General features: G+C 41.1%; 2 protein-coding genes across 2 annotated transcripts; both read right to left on the bottom strand.

Annotated features, from left to right (window-relative positions):
* Nucleotides 1–1363: 1363 nt before the first annotated feature.
* LOC134669410 (myogenesis-regulating glycosidase-like) lies at nt 1364–13732 on the bottom strand. Its single transcript, XM_063526943.1, has 10 exons — nt 13657–13732; nt 10738–10857; nt 9214–9414; nt 8146–8806; nt 7509–7701; nt 7097–7206; nt 6291–6440; nt 5220–5325; nt 2734–2890; nt 1364–1870 (listed from the first exon to the last, which is right to left on the bottom strand). Exons 1-10 carry the CDS (start codon nt 13673–13675, stop codon nt 1683–1685), a joined length of 1905 nt encoding a protein of 634 aa, XP_063383013.1. The 5' UTR covers nt 13676–13732; the 3' UTR covers nt 1364–1682.
* Nucleotides 13733–16330: 2598 nt separating this feature from the next.
* Nucleotides 16331–25827, bottom strand: LOC134669351 (myogenesis-regulating glycosidase-like). Its single transcript, XM_063526866.1, has 10 exons — nt 25760–25827; nt 23754–23870; nt 22981–23190; nt 21951–22611; nt 21542–21734; nt 21089–21198; nt 19529–19678; nt 18440–18563; nt 17185–17341; nt 16331–16709 (listed from the first exon to the last, which is right to left on the bottom strand). Exons 1-10 carry the CDS (start codon nt 25782–25784, stop codon nt 16441–16443), a joined length of 2016 nt encoding a protein of 671 aa, XP_063382936.1. The 5' UTR covers nt 25785–25827; the 3' UTR covers nt 16331–16440.
* Nucleotides 25828–26194: the final 367 nt, after the last annotated feature.

Genomic DNA, 26194 nt, shown 5'->3' with positions numbered 1-26194 from the left:
TGGGAGAGGATCGGGCTGTCAAGAGGGCGTTCTTGAGACGACCGACTGGTAGCCGTCCAGTGGGTTGGACAAGGTATCGCTGGGAAGACAGTGTGACGGCGATGCTTCAGCTTCGCGTCAGTAACTGGCAGGAAGTTGCGCAGGGTCGGGACAGGTGGCATGCTCTCGTTTCGGAGGCCAAGATTCTCTTTGGATCGCTGAGTCAAAATAGTTAGTTAGTGGTCGCATAGCCTTCTCCCCTCCAGAGCACGCAAGTGTCATATACGAAGCCAAAAATGACCAACAGCCGTATTCGAACAATGAGATACGTCAAATACTAGATATTGAAACGATATGGATTAGATATGTCAGTGTCAAACAAGTGTCAAAAGTGACGTATTTGTTTGAAAAAACGTCAATTTTGACACTTGTTTGACACTGACATATCTAATCCATATCTTTTCTAGATCTATTAACTGACGTATCTTAAAGTTGGAATCGGGCCGCAAGGCCTCCAGTGTCCAGGGCTGGAATCGAACCAGCGTCCTCTTCACGCGACAGATACCTGAACCGTTGGGCTACTCGGTCACGGTGGCAGGGGTCGAAATTTCCAAGTATATGACAATTTCCTGAGGGCTTGTGGCGCCCCCTAGCCATCCTTAAGGTTAAATAGTAGTGTGTCTACTTGAAATAACACAAATTAGAATATTTGCATAGAGAGTAATTCAATTAATAATAATAATTTGAGTAAGGTAGTAATTTTTTAGTAATTTGTTTATGTAATGTGTTTTTGTGAAGGACCTGGGAAAACGCTTGCGGGATAGGGGTTGCGATCCTAGGTCTGGTTCGTATCTGGTCCAGCGTATATCGTTGGGTATTCAGTGCGGGAACGCCGCTGGTATTTTGGGGACGTTTGTGCCGGGTATATACCGGATTAGGATATAGGTTTATGGCTTATAATTATGTGTTTTGTAATGACCAATTTCCTTTTAAATTTGACGATGCCTATTGCGGATGACATATGTGAAAATGTACGTTTTATTTTGACAAAACCTGAGGTGGATGCGCTATCTGTATGATGACGAAGCCTGCGTTGTGGATCTGAAGACACCTATACTGTTATTATTGTGTTGTTTTTTTTTAATTTAATTTAAGAACAAATTAAATAAGAAACAAGAGTATCATTTACCATATTCAACTATAGTTTGGTAGGTATTTATTTATTTATTGGAGAAGTGGCAGTCTCATGGGTTTGGTAGGTAGGTACTTATGACTTCATAATCAAATTCCATGACCATACAAACTGCATCGTTTTTCGTCCTTTACTTAAAATAGTTATAATTATAGGGTTTTTAATGGAGTAAATAAGTAAAAGTCTGCGAACTGCGGTAATAAATACTTTAATGCTAAAATGATAATACATTTTAAGTCAACTAAGCAACTAAATATGATACATTTAAGCGTTTACTGCTTCTTAATCTAAGTAATATTCTATTCTCTACATCTAAAACACTGCTAAAAACGGTCATTTACATAAAAGTACCTATAATTTCTTCCAAAAGCTTTTCTCTTCAGTCATCGCAGACGTTGCAACGAACCTCTGATTTTACCCGACCTTGTAACAATCATCTGCTATGTGGCCAATGATAATTATAATGATAAAAACTTTGCTAATTTCTGAAGTATTTTTTTGGGTGCCAAAATTATGCTCTAACGAAATAGGGTAGTGTATTTAACGGTGCGGGGTAGTTGCGGATCCAGTCGCCTCCTTGCAGCCTCCGGTTAGGGTCTCCCTGCTCTAGCCAGGTGCCGGCCGGGAGATACACGTCGCGTTCCGTGGAGCCCCGCTCCACGACCGGCGCAACTAGGATGCTCTCGCCGAGGAGGTATTCTGAAATAGGATTAGTTGTTTAACCCAGCGGTTCTCAAACTTTTTTGGTGACGGAACCCTTTTGGCAAGCGAAATATTTGACGGAACCCCAAATTAAAAATTTTCGTTCATCACTGTGGACCATATATACCTATAAAAGAGCTGGTTTTTTTTCTTATTATTACAAGTATATTTTCGCGGAACCCCAACAGAGGCTTTGCGGAACCCTAGGGTTCCGCGGAACACACTTTGAGAATGGCTGGTTTAACCTTTTCGACGCCGTGTCAAACACAAAAGCTGAGAGCCTACCGCGAACCACGTTCGACGTATTACCCTGTCACACTTACATACGAATTTACAAGTGCGACAGAGAGGCAACACGTCAAACGTGGTTCACGGTAGATCCTCTGTCACGCGGACGCCACGTCACCGAAGTGTCAAAACTGAAATTGAACTTTATGCATATACACGTAGGTCTATGTTGCTCTGTGCTCTGTGACTGATTAATCAGTCTTTGGCGTTGAACCTGCGGTGCGGATATATCGGTCATTGGCGTCCAAAAGGTTAAATAGGTGAGTCCGGATCTGGCAAAAGCGCCTATTTGTCAAAATGTCTTTGACATTAAGTACAGATGTAATGCATAATTGTTTTCTTTCGTATTTTCACGGATAAGTACGAACGTTTCTTGCCATTTCAGTCAGTCTAAGTACAAAAAGTACTGAGGTTGATGCCACCATCGCCTGATTTTTAAGCGCGAAATATTAAAACTTCCTAAACGACTCTCGGCTCTTATGAATAAATTATTTTTTTCAACTTTCGGGGCTTACACATGTCAACATTAAATCCTTTATAAAAGCCTTAGGGACTGAGGAGGATATGCTTACCATCCCATATATCATGCGCGGTGGTGTCAGTAGGGTCGATCCACCACACCGGCGGGTTGACGGGCGCGCCGGTCTGCGCGGCGCGCGCGCACGCGGCCACTATCTGGTCGGAGTACTTTGCGTGCAGTTGGACGAACTTCTTGCTTATGGCAATCGTCTGGAATTGAAGCAAAGTTATTTAGTAGGGTCAGTAAGGTCATTTAGCATGCACTTTAGTCTCAGGCGATGCCGCTTGGCATGATTGTTCCTTAGGTCAAACAAAGTTGATCTGGCCCGGTAGACATGAGATCGTACCATGCAGACCCCCCAAAAAGGGGGGGTGAAAGAGTCGGCTCCCCAGGTCCAATCTATGCAATATTCCTTTCTAGTCTTAGCAACTAGGGCAAGTTATATATCATTTTCGTATAAATTAGGGACGAGGAATTCATTTTTGAAATAATTATTATGCCTTTCCATACAAAAAAAAATATTTTTGTACAAAACATGAAAATGTTATGTCATTATTTGTGACAATTTTGGATGTTACAATCACAGTGTGGCGATTTGCACTAAATAAAAAATTAGACGATGTAGCCCATGTATTCTTTATTCTGGAAAATATCACTTTATAGTAGGCATTCATACATTTTTTTGTAAAAAAAAAATAATTTATAGCGCGTGGCGGTAACGATTTCCATACAAATGGAACTATGCCCAAAATCAAAGATTAAAAATGTTTACTAAAACACTGAATTTGACATTTTAAAAGTTTAAATATTATGTTTTAATAATTTTTCCATGCGTTTTTGCCCTTTTTTGGTACAAATTTGTTGTTTTTATTTTTCTTCCACACAAACTTTCCCCCCCCCCCCCATTTCCCCCCTTAAGGGTAGATATTTTTAAATTTGTTTTTATAACTAACTTATTCCTTTTGTAATTAATCGATGTTCAAACGTTCAGGTTAAAATGTTCGGTAGTTTAGGATCTACATGTGTTTGAGCTAAAGACATTTTATTTCATAATATCCCATACATTATAATATCTAACAAAACTCTGCGTACTTCCAGACATCATACAATCTAAACCGCTGAAGATATTAAGCTCAAATTATCAACATCAATTAAATGCGACAGGTTTAAGTTTAAAATAAAACAATTTTTTTATAAAATCAACGCTTAAGGGGGGAAATGGGGGGGAGAAAGTTTGTGTGGAAGAAAAATAAAAACAACAAATTTGTACCAAAAAAGGGCAAAAACGCATGGAAAAATTATTAAACATTATATTTAAACTTTTAAAATGTCAAATTCAGTGTTTTAGTAAACATTTTTAATCTTTGATTTTGGGCATAGTTCCATTTGTATGGAAATTGTTACCGCCACGCGCTATAAATTATTTTTTTATTACAAAATAATGTATGAATGCCTACTATAAAGTGATATTTTCCAGAATAAAGAATACATGGGCTACATCGTCCAATTTTTTATTTAGTGAAAATCGCCACACTGTGATTGTAACATCCAAAATTGTCACAAAAAATGACATAACATTTTCATGTTTTGTACAAAAATAAATTTTTTTGTATGGAAAGGCATAATAATTATTTCAGAAATGAATTCCTCGTCCCTAATTTATACGAAAATTATATATAACTTGCCCTAGTTGCTAAGACTAGGAAGGAATATAGCATAGATTGGACCTGGGGAGCCGACCCTTCCCCCCGCCCCTTCTTGGGGGGTCTGCATGGTACGATCTCCTGGCTACCGGGCCAGATCAACTTTGTTTGACCTAAGGAACAATCCTGCCAAGCGGCATCGCCTGAGACTAAATTGCATGCACTTCCATACATTTGTGTTCCTTACTGACCCTACTAATTATAACTATGTTCATTATCCCTTAATAGAGCAAGGGGAACACATTTACCACCTTATTTTGAACGTTGTTTCTTTTTGATAAGGTTCAAAACCTATGAAAAAATTGATAACCTGAGAGCTATCACATAAATCCAAGCATTTTATGCCACTTTAGTGCCAGATCTGCGTATGGCCATGCAGCGTGATGGTAAACACTTCATGCGACACAGATAGCTATCCGAAGGTGAATAATTGGCGCGTGTGCACAAAACCAGATCTTGGTCCTGACTTTTAACCCATTTCACTTGAGGTTAGCCACACGATCACGATCGGCTTTCATACAGAAAGTAATTTCTCTCGTCTCGTTCTAAACTCGTGGCCAAGGAGTATAGCACACTGTCGTCGCATGTCGTTCCGTATGGTACTATGGAGCTCGGTGTGACATACCCTTCGGCGCGCACCGCATCTTCGTCCGAAAGCCCGAATCGTCGTGCGATTCGCACCTTCGCACGGAAATACGGAGCCAATGCGTAATACCGTGCGATTCATCGCATGCATCGGACGTCGTTCCGAAGTGCGTAGTACTTAGTGTGCTATGGCCCAAACTCGTTCATGTTTACTAGTCATCATAAAGTCAGATGTATAAATGGTATCTACCTCGTTGTCAAAGTCCCATGGCACGTATGAGAACTGCATGCTGGGCATGAAAGTGTTGGCCTGAAGCCACCTGATGAACAGCTCCTTGGTCGGAGCCTCATTGTATCTGGAAGAAAAAGTTCAGTTAATGGCTCCTCTACACGATGAGCCAGCGCCGGCCACTCCAAGGGACGCTTTTATGCGTTAAAGGGAGTAAGTGATATTGCTATCTCATTCTACCGCATGGCTGCGTTCCTTGGAGTGGCCGGCGCTGGCCCATCGTGTAGTAGAGGAGCCATAATATGCAGCTTAATGGTCTTCGTTTATTTGGGTCCTGATTTACCTCCTGATTGTGTCACCATCTTCCTCGCGTTATCCCGGCATTTTGCCACGGCTCATGGGAGCCTGGGGTCCGCTTGGCAACTAATCCCAAGAATTGGCGTAGGTACTAATAGTTTTTACGAGAGCGACTGCCATCTGACCTTCCAGCCCAGAGGGTAAACCAGACTTCATTGGGATTAGTCCGGTTTCCTCACGATGTCTTCCTCACGAAGTATCAAATGATATTTCGTACATAAGTTCCGAAATAGTCATTGGTGCAGCAATGTTCCTAACGTCACATCTTAATGGTTTCGAAGTGGTTTTCGAATACTCCTCATAAATGTCCGCGCGCGAAAATTACTCTATTACCTTCCAGTAATACCTACTTCCGATCTTATCAAACTGCACAACGGGACTTAATCGCGTATTTAAGTTTTAAGGTTTATTACCTCCGACGTTTCGAGGACGGCGAAAAACGGAGGAGAACGAACTAGGACGGAGGAGGAGGGGAACGGGGAGAGAGGGACGGGGGGGAGGGGTGGGGAGGAGGAGGAGAAAACTCGCGCGGCTAGAAGATGTTGATGTCAACTTGAGCCAGTCTTCTCCGAGACCACGGGGACAACGCCGTCCTCGAAACGTCGAAGGTAAATCTTAAAACTTAAATACGCGATTAAGTCCCGTTGTGCAGTTTGATAATGTTTAATAATCGTAAAGGCGTGTTCTACTTCCGATTACCTTCAGTCTTGAATTCAATATTTACGTTCCACTTACCCATTTCCTCCAATCATATCAGGCAGCACTAGCGGGTACCCGTTGATGTTCATCTGAAGCAACGTCGTGATTAGAGTCGGGAGACCATTCTCGAACGTCCAGTACGTGTCCTTATCAATCATGCGCACGAAGATCGGGAGGTCTTGCGTTCTGAAATAAATGTGGTGATTCTTTATAAATTGTTTATACAGATGCCTTGTCATCATTATTGGTAGTATCGCAGATGATAGTTGCAGTGACTAAAGAGGTATTCTGAGGAGGTAGTCTGCCTACTCGACTGCGATGACTGTATACCTATAGACCAGCGGTCGGCAACCTTTTAGCAGCCAAGGGCCACATAGCAGTTAACGAAGTGGACGCGGGCCGCACTTTGTTAGTATTTATGCCTTAATCAGACTTTGACGTTTGTCAATATTACATACAAAGTTGCCAGGGAGGCTCGCGGGCCGCAAGTGAGAGGTTCCCGGGCCGCATGCGGTCTAACACAATAAAAAATGAACTGTGATCAACTCGGGTTAGTGTGAGATTTCAACCCACAACTCTGAATTTTATTGCTGCCAACGTCTGTAAATTCCACCAGCTGACCGTTCGTCTTTCATAGCGAATCTTCAGCAATCTCATACATCACTAGTGTGGCGCGGTGATTTTTTGTATAAATTCTAGGCAGTTGCATTCACCAACTCGTATTGGTGCTTGTTAAAAACGGTTAAGTTTTGTAGAAGATGGTTAATTTTTGGGTAGTCGCGAATATTACCTTTCAGAATCTTATCTGGAACTAATGCATTCTCAACGGTGGGAATACAGACCTGTAGCCAGCTCGGACTTCGGTGATGGGTCCAAACATGGCGGCGGCTCGAACGTAATCGGCGGTGATCACTCCAGGCTGGTCGCGGATGTCGCCTTTGAGTACCGGAATCTGAAATGTTTCACAAATTTAAGTACGAATATCTGTAGCAATCGTTTGTATATTTATACACCTATAAGAATCGACCTAAAATCAATTCAAGTGTGTCTGAATTGCCTAAATCTAAATCGGTTCAACCGCCTGAGCGTTACGATTACGATATGATGCTACGAATACATAAATACAGTGGGGAAGAAATCCAGATCAAAGTTATTCTACTATCTTTAGTAGGTACAGGACGCTTTCGGAAGTTCTTCAAAACACACTCAAGAAACACGTTCGCCTACTATCCTTATGTTCAAGACTACACATACCTGCGGCGACCAATCCGACTCCCCCCCATCGAACTTATAGCTGTCGAAGCCATACGCGTTCTGAAGGTTCTTCAGCCGTCCAATGTGCCAGTTCCTCGCCTCAGGCTTCGTGAAGTCGATGTAGGCCGTCGTCGTCTCGTTGTCGTTCCACCAGCTCGTCTCCACGGAGCCGTACTCGGAGAAGACCAGGTAGCTAGAAGGGTAATCTAGGTATTTGGTGCTGTTAACTAAATCTGGCTATTTATGGTCTAATGTTGATTGTGATTTGATATTATAGGCTTCTCTTGTGATTCTGGTTCCTTCAGAAGCTTCTGTCTCTCTCTACAGTTTAAATTGAACTGATTTATAAAATAAGGATGTGATATCACGATCCTCAGCGTTGATGTGAGAACAGATGAATAAAAGAAGCAGGTGCTGCAAGTGCTTCAACTTCTAGCTTCATGATGTACCTATTATTTGACTCCTTTACTAGGCTTAGCGATCCTCATATTGTACCACCTTTTGCGATAGACCTACTTAAATAAAATATACTAAAATATCCTGCCTGACAAAGTGAGATGGATCACGATGCACATATCCGAACTAAGCCGAACAGGAATTCCGTAAAAATACTTGAATTTATCGACTAATAACTTACCCCTTGTTACGCGCTTCCGTATACCACGGCTCGCACCCCTTATTGATGAACGGATGTGTCCAAAGAGTCACCCTAAATCCCTTCGCTTTCAGCATTTGCACAGTATTCTTCATATTCGGAAACTTATCCACATCCACTGTCTGGGACCCGTAGCAGACTTCCCAAAGATCATCGATTTCCAACTGGCTATTAGGGAATCCATAGCTGTTGATCTCATCGGCGAATTTAAGAACAGTTTCATGGTCTACATTAGTCTTATATCTTGCCCAAGTCGACCAAATTGGATACTTAATCATCAACGGATCAGGTACGCCGCTTGGTTTACCAAGATATTTACCAACTGCGTATTCATGTGCTTTTCTGACATCATCAAAGATGCCCACAGCGTATACGAGCTCGTTTCTTTCTCGCTTGCTTGAATAGGGAGGTTTGACTTGTGCTACGAAGCAAGCTGCATTTTTCTCCAAGTCGTTCTGGTCGACGAATAGAGGGACTTTCTTGTCGAAGTAGTAGAAGATGCCTTCTGAGTTGAGCCAGTAGGGCTCGGCGATGCCGCAGTTGTCAGCTTCCTTGGTGACGTAGGAATAGTCAACGAGGGTCAAGCGCTCTATCGGCCAGTACTGTCGCTTCTGCTGAGGACCGCCATACCAGTGTCGGGAGCCTGTTGAACAATACAATACGTTAAGGGACTTGACTGAACATGTACCTACGCTAAACGCAGAGAAATGGGTGATAAAGATAGGCTGTGTTGAATTGAATTCCAAATTATGAACTGGAAAAACATTCCTTGTGTCCGACTAGGTGATAGAGTTAGGTGCGGTAGGGATAGGTGTAAATAATTTATTGGATGGGATTTGCTCAGTAGGTACTGATTAGGTATTGTTTATAATTAAGGCTGTAGTTTAAATGAAGGGATAAGGCAAGGAAGAAGAAGAAGTAAGGTTGCAAATTCTGCAATAATCCGGCGCGTCGACGGACTAAGGACGGACGTCCGTGACCGACAATGTTTGGAAATGATGGGTTTGCACCATATGGTTTATCATAAAAACTAATGAATAGATAACTTACCCAAATTAACGCAGTCCTCCAGCCTCATCCCCTTAGGCGCCTCCCAAGTAATAGTAAGTATCTGGCCGCCCCCCGCGGCCTCCACCGACACCCGCATGGACGTGTCGTTGGCGAACTGGATCACCACGTCTCCGTCTTGGACCACGTCTTTGATCGCGCCGGTGCGACGCCCGATTACTGCCACCACTTCGGATAGGCCCTCTGTTGGAAAGAAACAACGACAGTCATTTGAATGGAATCATTATAGGCTCCGTGCATGAACTATTGGGGGCAGCATAGGAGCCGTCAGATTTTTGCCGCGAGGCGCAAATGTGTGTTAGCGTCATCCACCTTGCAGACACCCAAACCAGTATAATAAGACCTACGGGAGCCAAACCATCATTGAAGACCTACTACGAAAGCGCCATCTACTGCGAGGTATCGGAACTACCAGCCTATTGCGTCACTACAGCGTCGTGTAGATGGCGCCACTGAGACTTCCGCCATATTAATTGTAATAATCCAGTTATCCCTTTTAGTTAATTTATTATTATAAAATTAAATGTTTTGATTGTTGCTAAATATTTCATGATATATAGAGCTTATACGTAATTGATTGTATTAGAATCTATTTTAAAAGTATGTATATTCGTTACCTGATTGAACTCGTGGAGGGGGTTTCTGAATGTTAATAAAAGGGGTCGTAACCGGGGACGGAGCTCTCTTTTTGCTTCTGATTTTTGTACCAACAACTTGGAGAAGAATAAATCAGCGTCAATTTATACTGGTTTCATTTTATAGCACAAGTGCTACGATTACCCATCCTAAGTACGTTAATATGTGTCGTTTATGCTTCCGCCCATCTAGCCACAAGACGGCAGAACCTACTATGCACAAGGAAAAGTACCGACGAGAACGATAGATGGTAGCACTTGCTTTGGCATGTACATGTGCACTATAATGTTTCCGATTCAGGCCACAAGATGGCAGACCCTTCAACGCGCACGGTCCCTATAAATCTATTCTCTTGTCTGTGTGATTTGCTTGTATTTTGTCTGATCCTTATTAGTTAACCACGAAATATCGACTTTCTTCTTTCGCTCCTGATGTGTGAGCAATTGTGCATTATTTTATTAGCTAGTTGTCAATTGGTTTTTGTGATAGTGGCGGTCTAGTTTTGAGTGGTGTCCAAGAGTTACCTATGTCCTCTTGTGAACCTGAGCCCTATTTAGGTAGGTAGGAAGGTATGTTACAAGAGGTAGATTTATGAATGGGGAGAAGTCTTTGACCCGTATTTTAAGTTCAGACTCTTAATAATGTAACTTGAAATTTCTGGCAGTGTGGCCCTATCCGTCATTAGAGTTATTTTCATGCCGCGCCTTTATTTTGGGTGCAGGTAGGTACTCAGTAGGTAGATGTAAGCCAGGCACTACCCGCTATAACCTATATGAACACTTCTTTTGAAGAAGATTTAAATAGGTACTTACTTCGTTTAAGCATGCTCAGTATTATGTTTACTAAAGGTGTTTGTATTGATATACTTACTCCTTTTCAACAATAGGTTGAGTCCTCCATAAGGATTGTTTTCGAGCCGCGCCTGCAGCGTGGGTGTGGTCAATATGTTGATGTCCACTGCCTGCGTAGTCGCCGCCAGCGCTAGCATCACTGCAACATAAATAGTAAATACATTAGGACCATAACCAAGATGACCATCGTAAATACGCACAAGGAATCAAAGGATGTTAATGAATTCAAAAAACAGTGGCGTTTACCAGTCGGTGTGGTTAAAATAATGTATTATCTTCATAATATCTATTACTCACATCTGATACACAAACGGAAACGTTCGTTAAATAACAATGCTTATGCCGTAGTCAAAAATAAATTATCAAAGTTCTTCCTTCCTTCTACAGCATTTATCATAAATATTAAACGTTACAGTTTTCACAGTTTTAAAGCCCTATAGGTACGTCATGTTAACGCCTCCTATCAATAAAACCAGTTTGCTCTAATGCGGTTCCCATCATTGTATGCCGTAATTGTTGGTATCCACCGTGACATCTTTGCAAAACACCGATTATTATAATGCATGGTTGCGAGTATTGATTGCTTCTTAGGAAGTCTATTTATAATCGTCTCCGGGATTAAGCTTATTGATCAATTATACAAGGTGTCCAGAAAGGGTATCGGGTATTTGTTTTAGCGCCATATTCGAAACGGGGCCACGAAAGGGAGTGGGGAGGGGTTCGTGGCGTGCGCCATTTAGTGGAGTTTTAGCCACGATGGAACAGTACTCGGGGACGCATCGCGCATTTTGCGTACGAGCGTATTATCGTAACGGTGATTCAATAGTGACTGCTCAACGTCTGTATCGTGCGGAATATCATACACGCCACGCGCCAAGTGACGCGCTAAAACAAATACCCGATACCCTTTCTGGACATCTTGTACCTATTACAGTATTACTAATAACGTTGGGCTTGATCGCTCAGATTCGTCAGAATTGTGGTAGTGAAATAGGATAAATTTTGAAAATGGCGCCCGCTAATAAAAAAAACCGGCCAAGTGCGAGTCGAACTCGCGTTTCTAGGGTTCCGTACATAAGTCCGACTCACGCTTGGCTGCACATTTTTAATAGGTTTTCCTGTCATCTACAGGTAAAGAACTATTTTGTGTATTTTTTTCAAAATTTCAGACCCATTGGTTTCGGAGATAAGGGGGGGAGAGAATGGTCATATTTTGGCTATTTTCTCAAATAACTTCGAACCCGAAGTTTGTACTGCCGACTTCATGACGTCACAGCAACTATCCTCACCACTTTCGCGCTAGTCATTTCATATATGTATTTGTGTTCAGGGCATTACACTGAATGTATCAATACCATATTCGCCCATATCCGAGACGACATGAGCGAAAACTAACCTAAAGCCTGTGCCGCCGCTGCACGCTGTACTATATGTATAATGCATTCATTTGGAATTTCGCCGAATACAAGTGCCCAGTCATTCAATTAGGATTTAAATTTGGCTTGCTATCAAAAAACTATAAAGGTTCCGTCACAGGCGCGTTTACCAGGCGGGGCGTGAGCGTTTGATATGTAAAAGCGGCGCGTCCCACTCATGCGCCGCCCGCAAAATGCGCCTGTGTGACGGTGCCTTAATGCAACTTACAGGCGCCACAGGGGGGCTCAAAAATACGTTAGGTACCAAAGAATTTTTAAGAAATATATTTGTGCACGTTTTTTGCAAATGTCTTAAAAAAAATAAGAAATATATTTTTGCACGTATTTTGAAAATGTCTGTAAAAATAAAACTAACTAAAACAAAACGTATCCTCAAAATTGTTAAAATTATCAAAAATGTCCCCGCAGTAAACGAAATTGTCAACGTATTTTTGGGATAAAAATCGTTAGTGCTGTGCGGTCGTTTTTAGGGTTCCATACCCAAAGGGTAAAACGGGACCCTATTACTAAGACTTCGCTGTCCGTCCGTCCGTCCGTCTGTCCGTCTGTCTGTCACCAGGCTGTATCTCACGAACCGTGATAGCTAGACAGTTGAAATTTTCACAGATGATGTATTTCTGTTGCCGCTATAACAACAAATACTAAAAACAGAATAAAATAAAGATTTAAGTGGGGCTCCCATACAGCAAACGTGATTTTTGACCAAAGTTAAGCAACGTCGGGCGTGGTCAGTACTTGGATGGGTGACCGTTTTCTTTTTGCATTCTTTTCCGTTTTTTTTTTGCTTTATGCTACGGAACCCTTCGTGCGCGAGTCCGACTCGCACTTGCCCGGTTTTTTTACATAAGCGCCTGTAATGTAACAACTATGCGAGCAATTTTTTGTAAATACCACCATACCACCAACCACCACCACCACCATACCATACTACCATACACCACTACCATACGCGGTGCACACATAACGCAAATCCAGTTATAAAGTTTGTCAAAGGACTATCTCATTTCAAACATAGAGAGAATCATACTAGAATCATTACTACTAGCTTATCTTTGTCTTACACTAGTACTAGCACCCAAAATAAAATGACGAGTATAGTTATTTGTACAACAAGAGATCAAAGTTTGATATTTCTTCGAGTACTTATTAATAGCGAGTGAATCTAATTTAGAATCTTGAGCGTAGTAAGGGATTCAAAAGCGCACGAGATGTAAATAACTTTGATCTCATGTAGTACACAAAAATTTTCACCCTAAGCAGTGAGAACATACTTAGAGGGACAGAGATAATAGAACCCAAGTATATCGAACTTGTATTAGACCCCGCATGTTGAAATGACATTTGACTATAAAGGTCACTTGAATGTCATTTTGTCTCACTCAGTGAGCAAAATCGCATTTTGCTCACTGTTTTTAAGAAGCAAAGTACCCTTGTTCGAGCTGCTGAGGTGAAAAAGATTTTTTTTTTCAAATTTGGTTTGACCAATTATACTTAAAGCTTACAGCACAAAATGGCGGCCATCCTGAAGGGTCCTTCTCCACCACCTTCCAACACTTCACTAGCGGTCCAGGCTCTTAGAACTATTATTTACGTGACGCATATCATTATCACACCGTATAATTGGTGCACTGGCTAATGGAGCCTGCATATTGCATTGTCTGGGTCCAGTACATTGATTCTAATTTAAAAATTTGTTATGTTTTTGAACTAGTTTTGATACGACCTTAACAATCGTCTTGGTGTGTATGTCCCTAAAAGTATGGTAAAATATTTTATGAAGATGACAATTCATTCGTTCTTTCCTTCATTCATACAGACATAGAAAAACAAGAGTTGTCTAGTGTTTTTCGAAAAAACCCTAGGGTCTAACTCTAGAGTTAGACCAAGAAAAGTCTGCAACGATTTTCATAGCATACCTACGCAGTACGAGTGTTATTTAAAAGTCATAATTTGCATAATAGCAGTTTGACGTTTTAAATAACACTTGCACTGCGTGTGCTATCAAAATCGTTGCAGACTTGTCTTGGTCTAACTATACGAGCTTTTTAAAGTAACTGGGTTCAGCAGATTAATTTTTGTTTCAGTATCATTGAACCATTGACGTATATAATATCTAAGGACCATTAGCACAATGGTGCTCTAAAAATGGTACCAGTTCAGCGGTGTTCCTCACGAATCCCAGCCAATCGTGCAGTCTAACGCAACTAGTTGCGACCAATAGCGCGGGTAATAAGAACTCGTCAACCAATCGCGCGCGTAATCCGAACTTATCAACCAATCAAGTTGTAGCAGTTTCACACCGCTGTATTGGCCCCTGTCATGCCTCATTATTATTGCCCGTAAAGCCAGTCCCTAGATATCTATGTCGATGCATTGAACAGTCTCCCTAACAAACGTCAAGATACATTAAAAGCATTACTACGGCGCTTCGCTCTAACAATGGAACAAAAACAGCAGTACGTAAACATTCTGACAGTAGTTGACGGCTTCCGCCACCCAGGACCCCTATTCGACAAGAGACGTTTGACGTATCGTGTTGATCTCCCGTTGATGTGGGAAAAATCATAAGTTCTCGAATACGTACAATGTCAAAATTTGACATTAACAATCCACAGTTAGGGTGACAAGCAAACCAAACCGAACCACCCTTAGTTTAGAGTGGATTTTTGGTTGTAACAAATGATATTATCCACCGTTGATGGAATCATAACTCAGTATGCGATAAAATCAACTGTTGATTTGACGTGGATGCGAAATCTGACAGTTGTAAATGTCGAATTTGGCCCCAGGGCATTTGTCATCTAGGTCTTAATCACAGGGTTTAGGCTAGAATGTACCCTAGAAATAATTAGAAGCATAAACAATGGTCGCTTTTATACTTTAGGTGCCGCGGAAGACCATGACGAAAGTAGTCATGGACGTCATGCTAACGCAAGGGATCTAAATGTAGGTATAGGTTTGTATAGATGTCGGCGGCCGATCGTAAGATCAGGCATATCATGAAACATGAAAATCTTTGACTCGTTCCTATTTCTGGGCAGTTTGCCCTTCGGGCATCTGAAGCAGTCTGAAGTAACCTTTAACGAACCTATCGTACCTATACCGGGTGTGGCCTGTAATATGAGCTAAAAATTCAACTGTAGGCTGTACTCCTCATACTGACTAACATTTGTTTAGCGACTTTTAAAAATAACTTGTGGTTTGATTTTTAATACACTTTAAAGTTTATTCTAAGACGCAATGTATTGCGAATTTTGTTTTGATTAAGGCGTGACAAGCAACGTCTTATCACAATGATATGGCGTGGCGATGGTGTCCATTGAAGATAATATTTATTTTGTATGAAAAATAGGGAGTCTAAATAATTCATAGTTTTTAAAAGTTGTAGAATTAAAGTGTCACCGTTTGAGGAGTACAATCTATGTTTTAATTATTTGCTCATGTTACAGGCCACACCCGGTATATTGGTTTAATGTGACTATCGGCAAAACATTACACACAGGAATATTACGATCTGCCTGATCTTATGATCGGCCGCTGATATATATACTATCATCATCATCATAACTTTGTAGCTCTGCTCTTGTCGGTGGGTGGATTAATACGCATTCTTTTTCACGTAACTGTGATATGTAATTCTAGGCTTTCCTTTGCTTCTAGACTTTTAATTCATTATCATTAATAGGTAATTCATTACATACTCAACGTTGCTTTTACGTTGACGTTCACGAGGTAAAGCTCGCTTCAATCAAGCGACTGTTATTAACATGTATAACAAGTATAACAGCAGCCGGGCTCCGCATTTTTACTGGTGCATCTATAAAATCGTGAAACAAAATAAGTAGAACCACAAATCATTTTATTTCTTAACTTTAACAATAAATATAATTATTTACAAAAGAATCACCAAATAGCATTCATAAACAATTTTTTTATAATTTATGTTGATCAATGGTACAACAGTCCAAGGATCAAAACAACAGCGAGCAAAATGGCCGAAACTTGGCTATGGCTTGCTGAATCCGGCTCAGTCTTGCGTACAATGGACGTTGACGTTCACGATGTCAAGCTCGCTTCAATCAAGCGACTATTATTTACATGTATATAACAAGCATAACAACAGCCGGGCTCCGCATTTTACTGGTGCATCTATAAAATCGTGAAACGAAATAAGTAAAACCACAAATCATTTTATTTCTTAACTTTAACAATAAATATAATTATAATTATTTACAAAAGAATCACCAAATAGCATTCATAAACAAATTTTTAATAATTTATGTTGATCAATGGTACATCAGTCCAAGGATCAAAACAACAGCGAGCAAAATGGCCGAAACATGGCTATGGCTTGCTGAATCCGGCTCAGTCTTGCGTACAAAGAACGCTAGATCATCTATAGGTACACTGTGACCCCTGATCCAAACAGGCCCAGTGTGTACTATGTTTTCGTCTCCCTTTTCTAGCCATTCGCCTTCGGGAAGGTAGATGTCGCGAGATGTAGCGTTTTCTACGAGGATCGGCGCGACTATGATGTCTTCTCCTAGGAGGTATTCTGAAAAGGATAATTGTTTTAGAATAGTGTCATTATACTTGTGACAACGGTGTTATTAGGGGATAACGAATCACACGTGCTTGGTGAAGTCTTTTACCAAAAGTGTTGGGTCTTTGAGATTTCTGATAAAGCTAAGAAAATTATATTTGGTACTATCGTACCAAATATAATTTTCTTACATAGCTTTTTCATGTTTAACGGTTCTTCTATAATTTATATCTAGATAGTAGACTGACTAAATTTTACATAATAAGTAGGTACGTTGGTTGGGCTTTGGCTGCTCGGTCGCCACGCCACACGGCGCGCGAGCAGTTGCATTTTTTTGAATAGATTGACTTTCAGCAGCGACTTATATTATGATGGTTGTTAGTATGTGCAGCTTGGCAGGTAGGTGTAGGATATACTTATGATACTTGGTAGGTAGGTGGTTGGTAATGCAAGGCCATTGTTGTTAAGAAGTGGTAAAGTTACTCACGGTCCCAAATAGTGAGCGCTTGCGCATCATTGGGCGCTATCCACCACAGCGGGCCGTTGACGGGGCGTCCGTCTAAAACTGAAGCATTCATGGCGGCTTGGATGTGCGTGGCGTACTCGGCGTGCAGTTTCGTGTACTTCAAACTTATTTCTGATGTCTGGAAATGAGAAATACAATATAATTTGTCCTGTAGTTATATCCTATCCCTCTGAGCAGATTCGTATTTGAACTTGTTGGCCAAAAGGCGGCCGCACGGAAGAAATTTCGACATGTACGAGTATCTCCGTCATCCAGGTGGCCTTGCCGCGAAAATCGAAGTTCGCAAATTGCGGGCTTTCTCTGTCACTCTAATTACGCCTTCATTGGGGTAAAAGAGAAAGATACCCGCAATTTGCGAATTTCGGTTTTCGCGGTAGGCCCTCTGGTTCGATCCCAGCCTTTGTTACTTTTTCTTTCGTGTGTAGAGATTCACATCTATTTCAGCTTATTTATTTAACAATTAAATACAACTGGTATAAATATATATGTCAACGGCTAAATATTGGCTGGCTATGGAACCTTAAAAAGCAAATACTTATTTAGCTTTTTAATGCTGTCAATAACTAGGTACAGGCGGTACAGCCAATAAACAAACTACACACAACAGACATATAGATGGTCAAGCAAATCTTGTCAGTAGAAAAAGGCGCAAAATTCAAATTTTATATGAGACGATATCCCTTCGCGCCTACATTTTTCATATTTGCCGCCTTTTTCTACTGACAAGATCTAAGATCTACTTGACCAACTATACTTAGTACGTAATGTTGTCAATGCATATTTAATGATGATAATTAGCATAATCGAAGTTTTTACGATCCTGTAAAACTGATGCAACGTTTTGCGGATTGGCCTTCATTTTAATACAATAGGATATACAGGCAGTCATAACCTGTAGGCCACTTTTTGTGCCGCAAATGTTTAGCATAGTTAATTTGTAGTGTGGATTTTATTTCAGGCGATAAATGTGGTAAATGTGTGGTAAAACCAAAGATTGAGAGTGTTGAGATCTGAATAAAGTTGTTGTTAGGACCCGGGTATGTCCTTAAACTACGTCCAAGACCACCGGTGGACGGGCAACAGCGTCCCTCAAATTCGGTGTACTCGACTGCGATCGCCAACCTGCCTGCCAAGCGTGGCGATTATGGCATTCACCCCCCATAAGGGGGAGGCCTATGTTCAGCAGTGGACGTCTTATGGCTGAGATGATAGGTACCTCATTGTCGAAACCCCAGGGTACGAAGGAGAACTGCATGGCTGGCAGGAATGTGTTGGCCTGCACCCATCTGATGAACAGCTGCTTCGTTGGCAGCCCAGAGTCAGGGTTTCCCAAGTTGTACCTACAGGAAAAAAGAAATTACTCAATTATCATTTTCATTTCTGGGTGTAAACTGCCGGGGGAAGCACAGGAGGTCCTTAATTATGGACTGCAGTAGGTACACCTACATCAAGACGTGATAATGGGACTAACCTCATCGTCAAAGCCTCAGAGCACGAAGAACTGCGTGACTAACAGATTGCACCTCCAACGTGACGAACAGCTTCGTCTTACGCTTACGGCTTGCGAATGCTTTTGGAGGTAAAGACTGGCCTCATCGGTTGTAAAAGTTTTAGTCAAAATGTTCAAGTTACTCATTGGCTTCAATCGTGTCAGGCAGCACCATCGTGTAGCCGTTAAAGTTCATCTGGATCGTAGCCGTGATAACGGAGGGGAGACCATTGGTACAGAGGCCCCAGATGAAATCTCAGCTAGTCTAACAGATGCGCCCCAGGGTACGAAGGAGAACTAGCTACATGTGTCTTCTTAACCAGCACCTATCTGATTAACAAAGTTTACAGGTTGATCTGCACCCTGATGAACCGTCGGCAGATGAGTTTTCCAAGGTCTTTGGGAATGGACGAGACTGATCTCATCAAATCCCCAGGGTCATATGCTTTATAAAAGCTTTTAGTAATAAGTTTTTGGCAAAAAAATCATTTTTGGTACAAGCTTTAACTATCGCTGACTGTACTTTTCTTTCCACAGGTAACTAATGCTCATCGAGACAATTCTAAAAACCCCAAACACAATTAGGTTTCGTTGTTTTATCACATAGTTCCTATGGCCACCCCCGGTCTCCATCATCAGATCAGCTCGATGACACCATAATATTGCATTGTCACCCGACTTACGTATGTATCCAAAATTTCAGCTCAATCGGAAACCGGGAAGAGGATCAAATTTAACTTGCAAGATTTGATTACAGACAGACAGACAACGGTCAGGTGAAACTAAATAAAAGCTTGTAAAAAGGCTATGTGTTACCCATTGCCACCAATCATGTCAGGCAGCACCATCGTGTAGCCGTTCAGGTTCATCTGGAACGTGGTCGTGATGATAGTGGAGAGACCGTTGGTGAGGCCCCAGATGGAGTCTCGGTCCACCATGCGCACGAAGATCGGGAGTTCCTGGGTTCTGAAATAAGATTTTGGATTAGATTTAGTTAGGTATCCAATATTACCTATAATTTATATTAATATATGTGAATTAATGTAATTAAATTTATGAATGAATATAAGGCCCGATACAAGGACCCCTATTCAACAAGCGAAGTTTGACGTATCGTGTTGATCTCCCGTTGATGTGGGAAAAATCATAAGTTCTCGAATACGTACAATATCAAAATTTGACATTAACAATCCACAGTTAGGGTGATAAGCAAACCATACTGAACCACCCTTAGTTTAGAGTTGAGTTTTTGATTCGGTTAAATTATGTTCTAATGTATGGGCAAGAAACTCCCCCTCCCCCTGACGCAACCCCCCCTTTTAGCATGAAATATGTCCCGGTTTACGGTTTTTTTTTATTTTTGAGAAAAGTATTAGAGTTAGGAAATAAGTGTCAAGGTAAGAAATAATCCTTAATGAATTATAAACAAAAAAGGTTATATGCAACTTTTTAGTAAGACTCACCATATTCATGTATTAACTTGTTGAAGTTCATTATAAGTTAGTATGTGATAGTACTGTAAAAAATCTTATACGGAAAATAAGCTTGCAAGGTTATTGTCCTGTATGATTTCTTTTAGTACTATCACGTACTATGTTATATTGATCTTCTGCAAGTTTTTCAACGGTTAAATTTTGTCGAAGTTCATCTAGCCATAGCATGAATATGGTGCGTCGTATCAAAAAAATGAATATAACCTTTTTTGTTTAGAATTTGATAGGGAACATTTCTTTCATTGACACTTTTCTCCTATATTGTATACTTTCCCCAAAAAACAAAAAAAACTCCCAATCGGGACATATTTATGCTAAAAGGGGGGGAATGCGTCAGGGGGAGGGGACGGGACGCTAGCCTGCGTAAAGCACCATACCCAAAGGTATCATACTACATTCATAGAATGCTGGCTATAATTAGTTTTTCAAAAAACACAATTTGACCGAATTATTTGGTTGTACCAAATGATATTATCCACTGTTGATGGAATCAACACTCAGTATGCAATAAAATCAACTGTTGATTTGACGTGGATGCGAAATGTGACAGTTAATTGTACGTGTCGAATTTGGCCCAAGCACTATTTTGAAAACGGGGCAGTGGTGTGAGGTACGCCTTACCCTCACACGTGTATACCGCTCCACTACTTAAGCTACTAATTATCTATACTATAATGATCTATACTCCGAGCAAGTAGTAACATTCCAACGTCCAACCTCACATGACAGGATCGCCATGTGAGGTGGAGCGTTAAAGGCGAACTCGATTGTACGGAATATAGATTTATTCTGTCTTAAGTAACAAATACAAGCCATTTTATATACTAAGCTATGAGTATGCACGGGTGTGAGTAAGGCGTAGTACACACACACCAATACTTACTGGAATCCCGTGCGTACTTCGATCATGTTGCCAAATCGCGCGCAGGTCCTCACATACGCCTGCGTGATGTGGTGCGGGTGGAGGTCCACGTCTCCGGTCTGGACTGGCACCTGTATTAGGAATATTAAGTAGTAAAGAGGACATTTGGGCTTCGTCTCTCCAGCGGAATACCCAACTGGCGTGAAGTGGCGAAGAATAAGGCAGAATGGCGCTCTCTTGTGTCAGAGGCCAAGATCCTCTTTGGGTCACTGAGCTAGTGATGTATGTATGTAAAGGGGACATTTGGTCGGGCACTTTATTGTGCTAAGAGGAACAAATAATGGTTTTCCCTGCTCCCCTTTAAGTATCTGGCGGAAGAATACCCTTTTATGTGGTTGTTTTCCTTCCGCTGGACACTTTTTAGGAGTAAAATTTTGATAAAGTTCATGTATGAATCTTCAGAACAATTGTTACCTGAGGAGAAAAGCTAGCTTCTCCAGCGTCGAATTTCAGACTGTCGATATCATAGGTGTTCACAAGCGATTTCACACGTTGGTACCACCATTCGGCTGCGGTGGGGTTGGTGAAGTCGACATAAGCAGCGACCGATCCGTTGTTGTTCCACCAGGAGGTATCCGGACTGCCATCTTCGTTCAAAACCAGATAGCTAGAAAGAAAGCACTTGTGTTATTACAGGAATCCAGGATTCACACAGAAAAACGAGGATCAGAATCTTAGAGGGCACGTTGTGTTATCTTAGATAAGAGCCTTGGGGCAAGGGTGTTCCATGGGTTGTTTTGTATAAAAGGCACTAAAATATGTATAAAAGTAGTCATATGAGGCATAACCTTGAAAAGAAATTTAAACTTATTAACTAACTCACCCCGCATCCAAAGCTTCAGAATACCACGGCTCACAATTCTGATTAATGAAGGGATGTATCCAAATAGTAGCGCGGTATCCCATCGCCTTAATATCCTGCACAAATTTCTTCATATCACTGAATTTCTTCACATCCACTGTCAAAGACCCATAGCAAACTTCCCAAAGATCATCGATTTCTAGCTGCGCATTAGAAAAACCTCGACTATTAATCTCTTCAGCATATTCCATAAGATTAGTCTCATCTATGTCTCTTGCGAACTGAGCCCATGTGGACCAGATAGGATGCTGAATCATCCTGAAATCAGGTGTCCCAGATGGCCACCCTAAATAGTTCTTCAACGCATGCTTATGAGCTGCCTTGACATCAGAAAGGAACCACAGATCGTATGAGAGCTCAGTATGGTTCCTTTTAGTCGAGTACGGTACAGCGATTTGAGCTCCAAAACACAAGTGGTTACTAGTAATATTATTGTAGTCGATGAATAGAGGAACTTGAGGGTGGACGTAGAAGTATTCCCCGGCGGAGTTGAGCCAGTATCTCTCCATGATTGCTCCGTTGTCTTTTTCCCTAGTGTAGTAGGGAGCGTAGACTTGGGTGGATTTCTCTATCGGATATGTTTGGACGAGCTCCATTGGGCCACCGTACCAGTGTTTGTTACCTGTATAAAGAAACGGAAAATTTGGCTTTTAAATCGATATAATATAAAGTAGTGATTTTCATGTCTCGATTTTGTTAATTAGTTTTAGAATCATTGAATTTTACGGAAGAGTCGGCAGTAAAAGTACTACAAAACGGGCGAGGTAACGAAGGTAAAGAAAACGGCGATATGCCTCCATCTCGTGGAGCGTAGGACAAAGCCGAAACCGAAACCGAAGCAGTCTTCTAGCCCATTGTCATCCCAAAGCATCTTAACTCCTCTAGCCCCCGTTGCCTCATCAACCACGGCGTAGGCTGAAAGCTCAGCCCCTGGTTACAACAGCTGCATACCTTCTTAGGACTATAAAGATTCAAAACTCAAAGGACTTGCCGAAATCGAAGCAGTCTTCCAGCCTGGTCTGCTCATTGGCGTCCCAAACTATCTTGACTCCTCTAGCTCCCGCTGCCTCATCAATCACGGTGTGGACAGACAGTTCAGCCCCTGGTAAGGACAGCTGCATGCCGCCTTCTATCTCCTGTGATGAAACGTAGGTGGACATCAGGGTGCGGCCGATGGAGCCTTGGAAGATTGTCTCGTCGTCTGTGGATTTGGATAATTATTGATTTCGTATATCGGCCGGAAAGCGGCGCGAAAAACTACTTGAGTAGGATCGGTTTATTAATCGATCAAAATTGAAATTTAATTAATTAACAGAAACTTAATATCATTCCAACAAATACAAAAATTACGTATAGCACCAGAAGAGGTATTGGCTAAGCGGTATTTTTATTACTCACAATAAGACTCTTTATTTCTCGCGACACATACATGTATCGGCTTATAAATGTGTACATTAGTACCTAATACTTAGGTCTATTTAAAAAAAATACTGCTTAAGGAAAAAATACAATTTAAAAAGGTGACTATAGGGTGGTAATATCTTAAGGGGCCCACTGATTAACAGTCCGCCGGACGGTATCGGCCTGTCAGTTAGAACAAAATTTTGACAGTTCCGAACAACTGACAGGCCGATATACCGGCCGGCGGACTGTTAATCAGTGGGCCCCTTTATTGTGCCCTATATAGGGCTTGAAATTAACAAAGCAAGAGAACACCTAAAAAGAAGAAGAAAAGAAGGAGGCAGAGAAGGAAAACAGTTAAACCTTTGATGATCGCCAAGGAGAAACCCCCAGTGAGTTGGGGCTCCAGTGAGAGCGTGACATCTTCCTGCCGCGATGTCAGCGTGGCGGAGTGCGCGTGCGCTCCTAGCGCTGCTACCGCTGCCGTCAGAATATACAAGTTAATATTAAGGTCACGTCAAAAATATAAATAAAAGGTAAGTACCTAACTAATAAAAAACACGTACTGCTTGCCCTAACGAGCGTACTACGTAAGTGAACAACACGCGAACGCGAAGCGATGCGGCGCGGGGTGAATCAATCCTTTGATATCTATAGAAGTTTCCTACGTGGGCGATCTCGTTGCGAACGCGAACGCCTTGGGCCCGCCGCGCCGCGCCGCGTCGCGTTCGCGAGTTGTTCGCTTACGTAAGACGCAGCGTTAAGATGCGATACGGTTAAAAAAATGCATCTAGCCTTTTAAAGATTGTAAATATTAAGACACTGTTGCCTATCCTACCGACTGCGCCATGTAATGTTTAGTAATAAAACCACCTTCTGCTGGCACTGAGTTTTATTTAAAATAGTTTTAGAATATCTTTACAAATTAATGTCTTCTATCAAGCAGAATCAATCAGAGAGTCACATAACGCTAACCACCAAGTTACCCAGTTCATTCTTCCAAAAACTCCGTCTGTACCTAACAAATGCCGCTCGCTGTCACTGTTACTTTCACATGTATTGAGTCATTCAGTCTGTAGTTACGTTTCGTTGCATACATTACAGAACTCGAATCGGTATTATCTAAACATAATACCTAAGTATTTGTTATGTAAGTTAGTGATACGACCTCTTGCACGTCAATCACCGCGAGTGATCGTCATATCAATATCAAAACCTTAACAGATTTTAACCAAGCACTCTAGATTATGTAGATACCTTACTTACATGCAAAAAGATACCTACCTACTAATAAACTGTTTTGGCAATAAGGGATAAAAAAATTTTTATTCGAATAAGACTGTAGGTAGGTGCTATTTCTCCTATAAAATATTTTGAAAATACTCATACGGGTGTTGATGTACCCGACTATTGATTTGGCAGCTAGTCGGCCGGATCGTTAGTTTCGTCTAAGTTCGGTTCAGATGCACTTAAAAACAACCGTTTTTTAACCTGTTTAGTACAATTATTGATAATATTCTTTCCACACAGACCTACGCCCACAACTACAATCAAGTGTTTACACTTTACATGGGTACTCTTAAAGACAATACATATTAGATAACCCAATCAAGACCTTTAAATAAGAGCAGACTTATATCAAGTGACTATTTACCTATTTCATAGGTATTCTAATACATACATAGTTGACGGTACATAAATTAGAAAAGCGATTAGCGACCTTATACTATCTTATGTTAAATTGATATTCGTGCTAAGAAAAATAAAAGTGACGGTTAAGGTACAGTCAGCATTAACAGACTAGCAGATAAGACAACGCGCCATAAGTATCTATTATGTAAAAGTACATAAGTATACGAGTATGTATGTAACGTTATTGTAACGTCTCTATATTTAAAATAAGCATAGACTGTAACATATAGATTTTAGAACGCAAACTAGAATATTTTTCTTCCTCCCCGGGCATGATTTTCTGAAAAACATAGTAATGTGGCAAATAAATATCAAATAGCTACTAAATATCAAACAAACAAAACTAAATAAATATCAAATAGGTTACATTAGTTATTGCCATTAGTTTAGGTTTAGTTAGGCAGTTCCACAGCCGCCTTCATGACACTGCGGGGTTGCGTAATGCATCGCAGCCATAATGTGATTTGTAGTGTTTAGTTTTAAAATATATTTTTACAATATGTATGCTAAATTTAAGTTATTTATGTATGGGCCACTAGTAGCCTGAAATAAAGATTTTCATTTAATTTAATTTAGTAAGAACCAGCAATCCTTAGGTAAAATTAATAAGCTAGGAATTAATTGGTTTATTAACGTTTTAAATTAATTTAATAATTAGTGTTAATTATAAATCTCACCCAAAAGTATCCTGAGCGCCGCCATCTCCTGCAGCAGACTGACAAAAGTGACAGAACCCAGCTAGTAGCCGATATAGATACCGTATCGCCTCTTCAGATAAAACTCAACAGCTCTCAGTCAGTGGGACTGTACCATGGGGCTAAGTGCTTTGTCATGAATTACCTTGAATTTTTGTAGTTATTTACAGCTAGGTAATAAATCATATTATGTTATTAAAAGGCGCCTAAGCTTTCCAAAAATTGCATACCTATACCTAAATACTCGACAATTTGAGACGGGTACCGCCGTGACCGGGTTGATCGCGTAAGCTCGATTCCGGCCCCGGCCACCGAAGGCTTGGTGAATTTTCTTTATTACACGACTCTTATTTCAGTTATAATTTGTAGATATTCGTTTCTGGCTAGGGTCGCAGCCAAGACAATAAGCGCCACTTG

Source organism: Cydia fagiglandana, chromosome 12 (genome assembly GCF_963556715.1).
Source record: "Cydia fagiglandana chromosome 12, ilCydFagi1.1, whole genome shotgun sequence".
Classification (NCBI taxonomy): Eukaryota; Metazoa; Arthropoda; class Insecta; order Lepidoptera; family Tortricidae; genus Cydia; species Cydia fagiglandana.
This window is presented reverse-complemented; position numbering and strand designations above follow the sequence as displayed.

Excerpts from the sequence above, each read along its gene's own strand:
- LOC134669410 (XM_063526943.1), bottom strand. Across the intron at positions 6,441-7,096 it reads GAAGTCCGAGCTGGCTACAG|AACGCAAGACCTCCCGATCT; the intron begins GTCTGTATTCCC and ends CATTTATTTCAG. Across the intron at positions 1,871-2,733 it reads CGCGCATGATATATGGGATG|AATACCTCCTCGGCGAGAGC; the intron begins GTAAGCATATCC and ends ATCCTATTTCAG.
- LOC134669351 (XM_063526866.1), bottom strand. The coding sequence starts at position 25,784 with ATGGCGGCGCTCAGGATACTTTTGG. Across the intron at positions 21,735-21,950 it reads TCTGAAGCTTTGGATGCGGG|CTATCTGGTTTTGAACGAAG; the intron begins GTGAGTTAGTTA and ends CTTTCTTTCTAG. Across the intron at positions 18,564-19,528 it reads GACATGATTGGTGGCAATGG|GTACAACTTGGGAAACCCTG; the intron begins GTAACACATAGC and ends TTTTTCCTGTAG.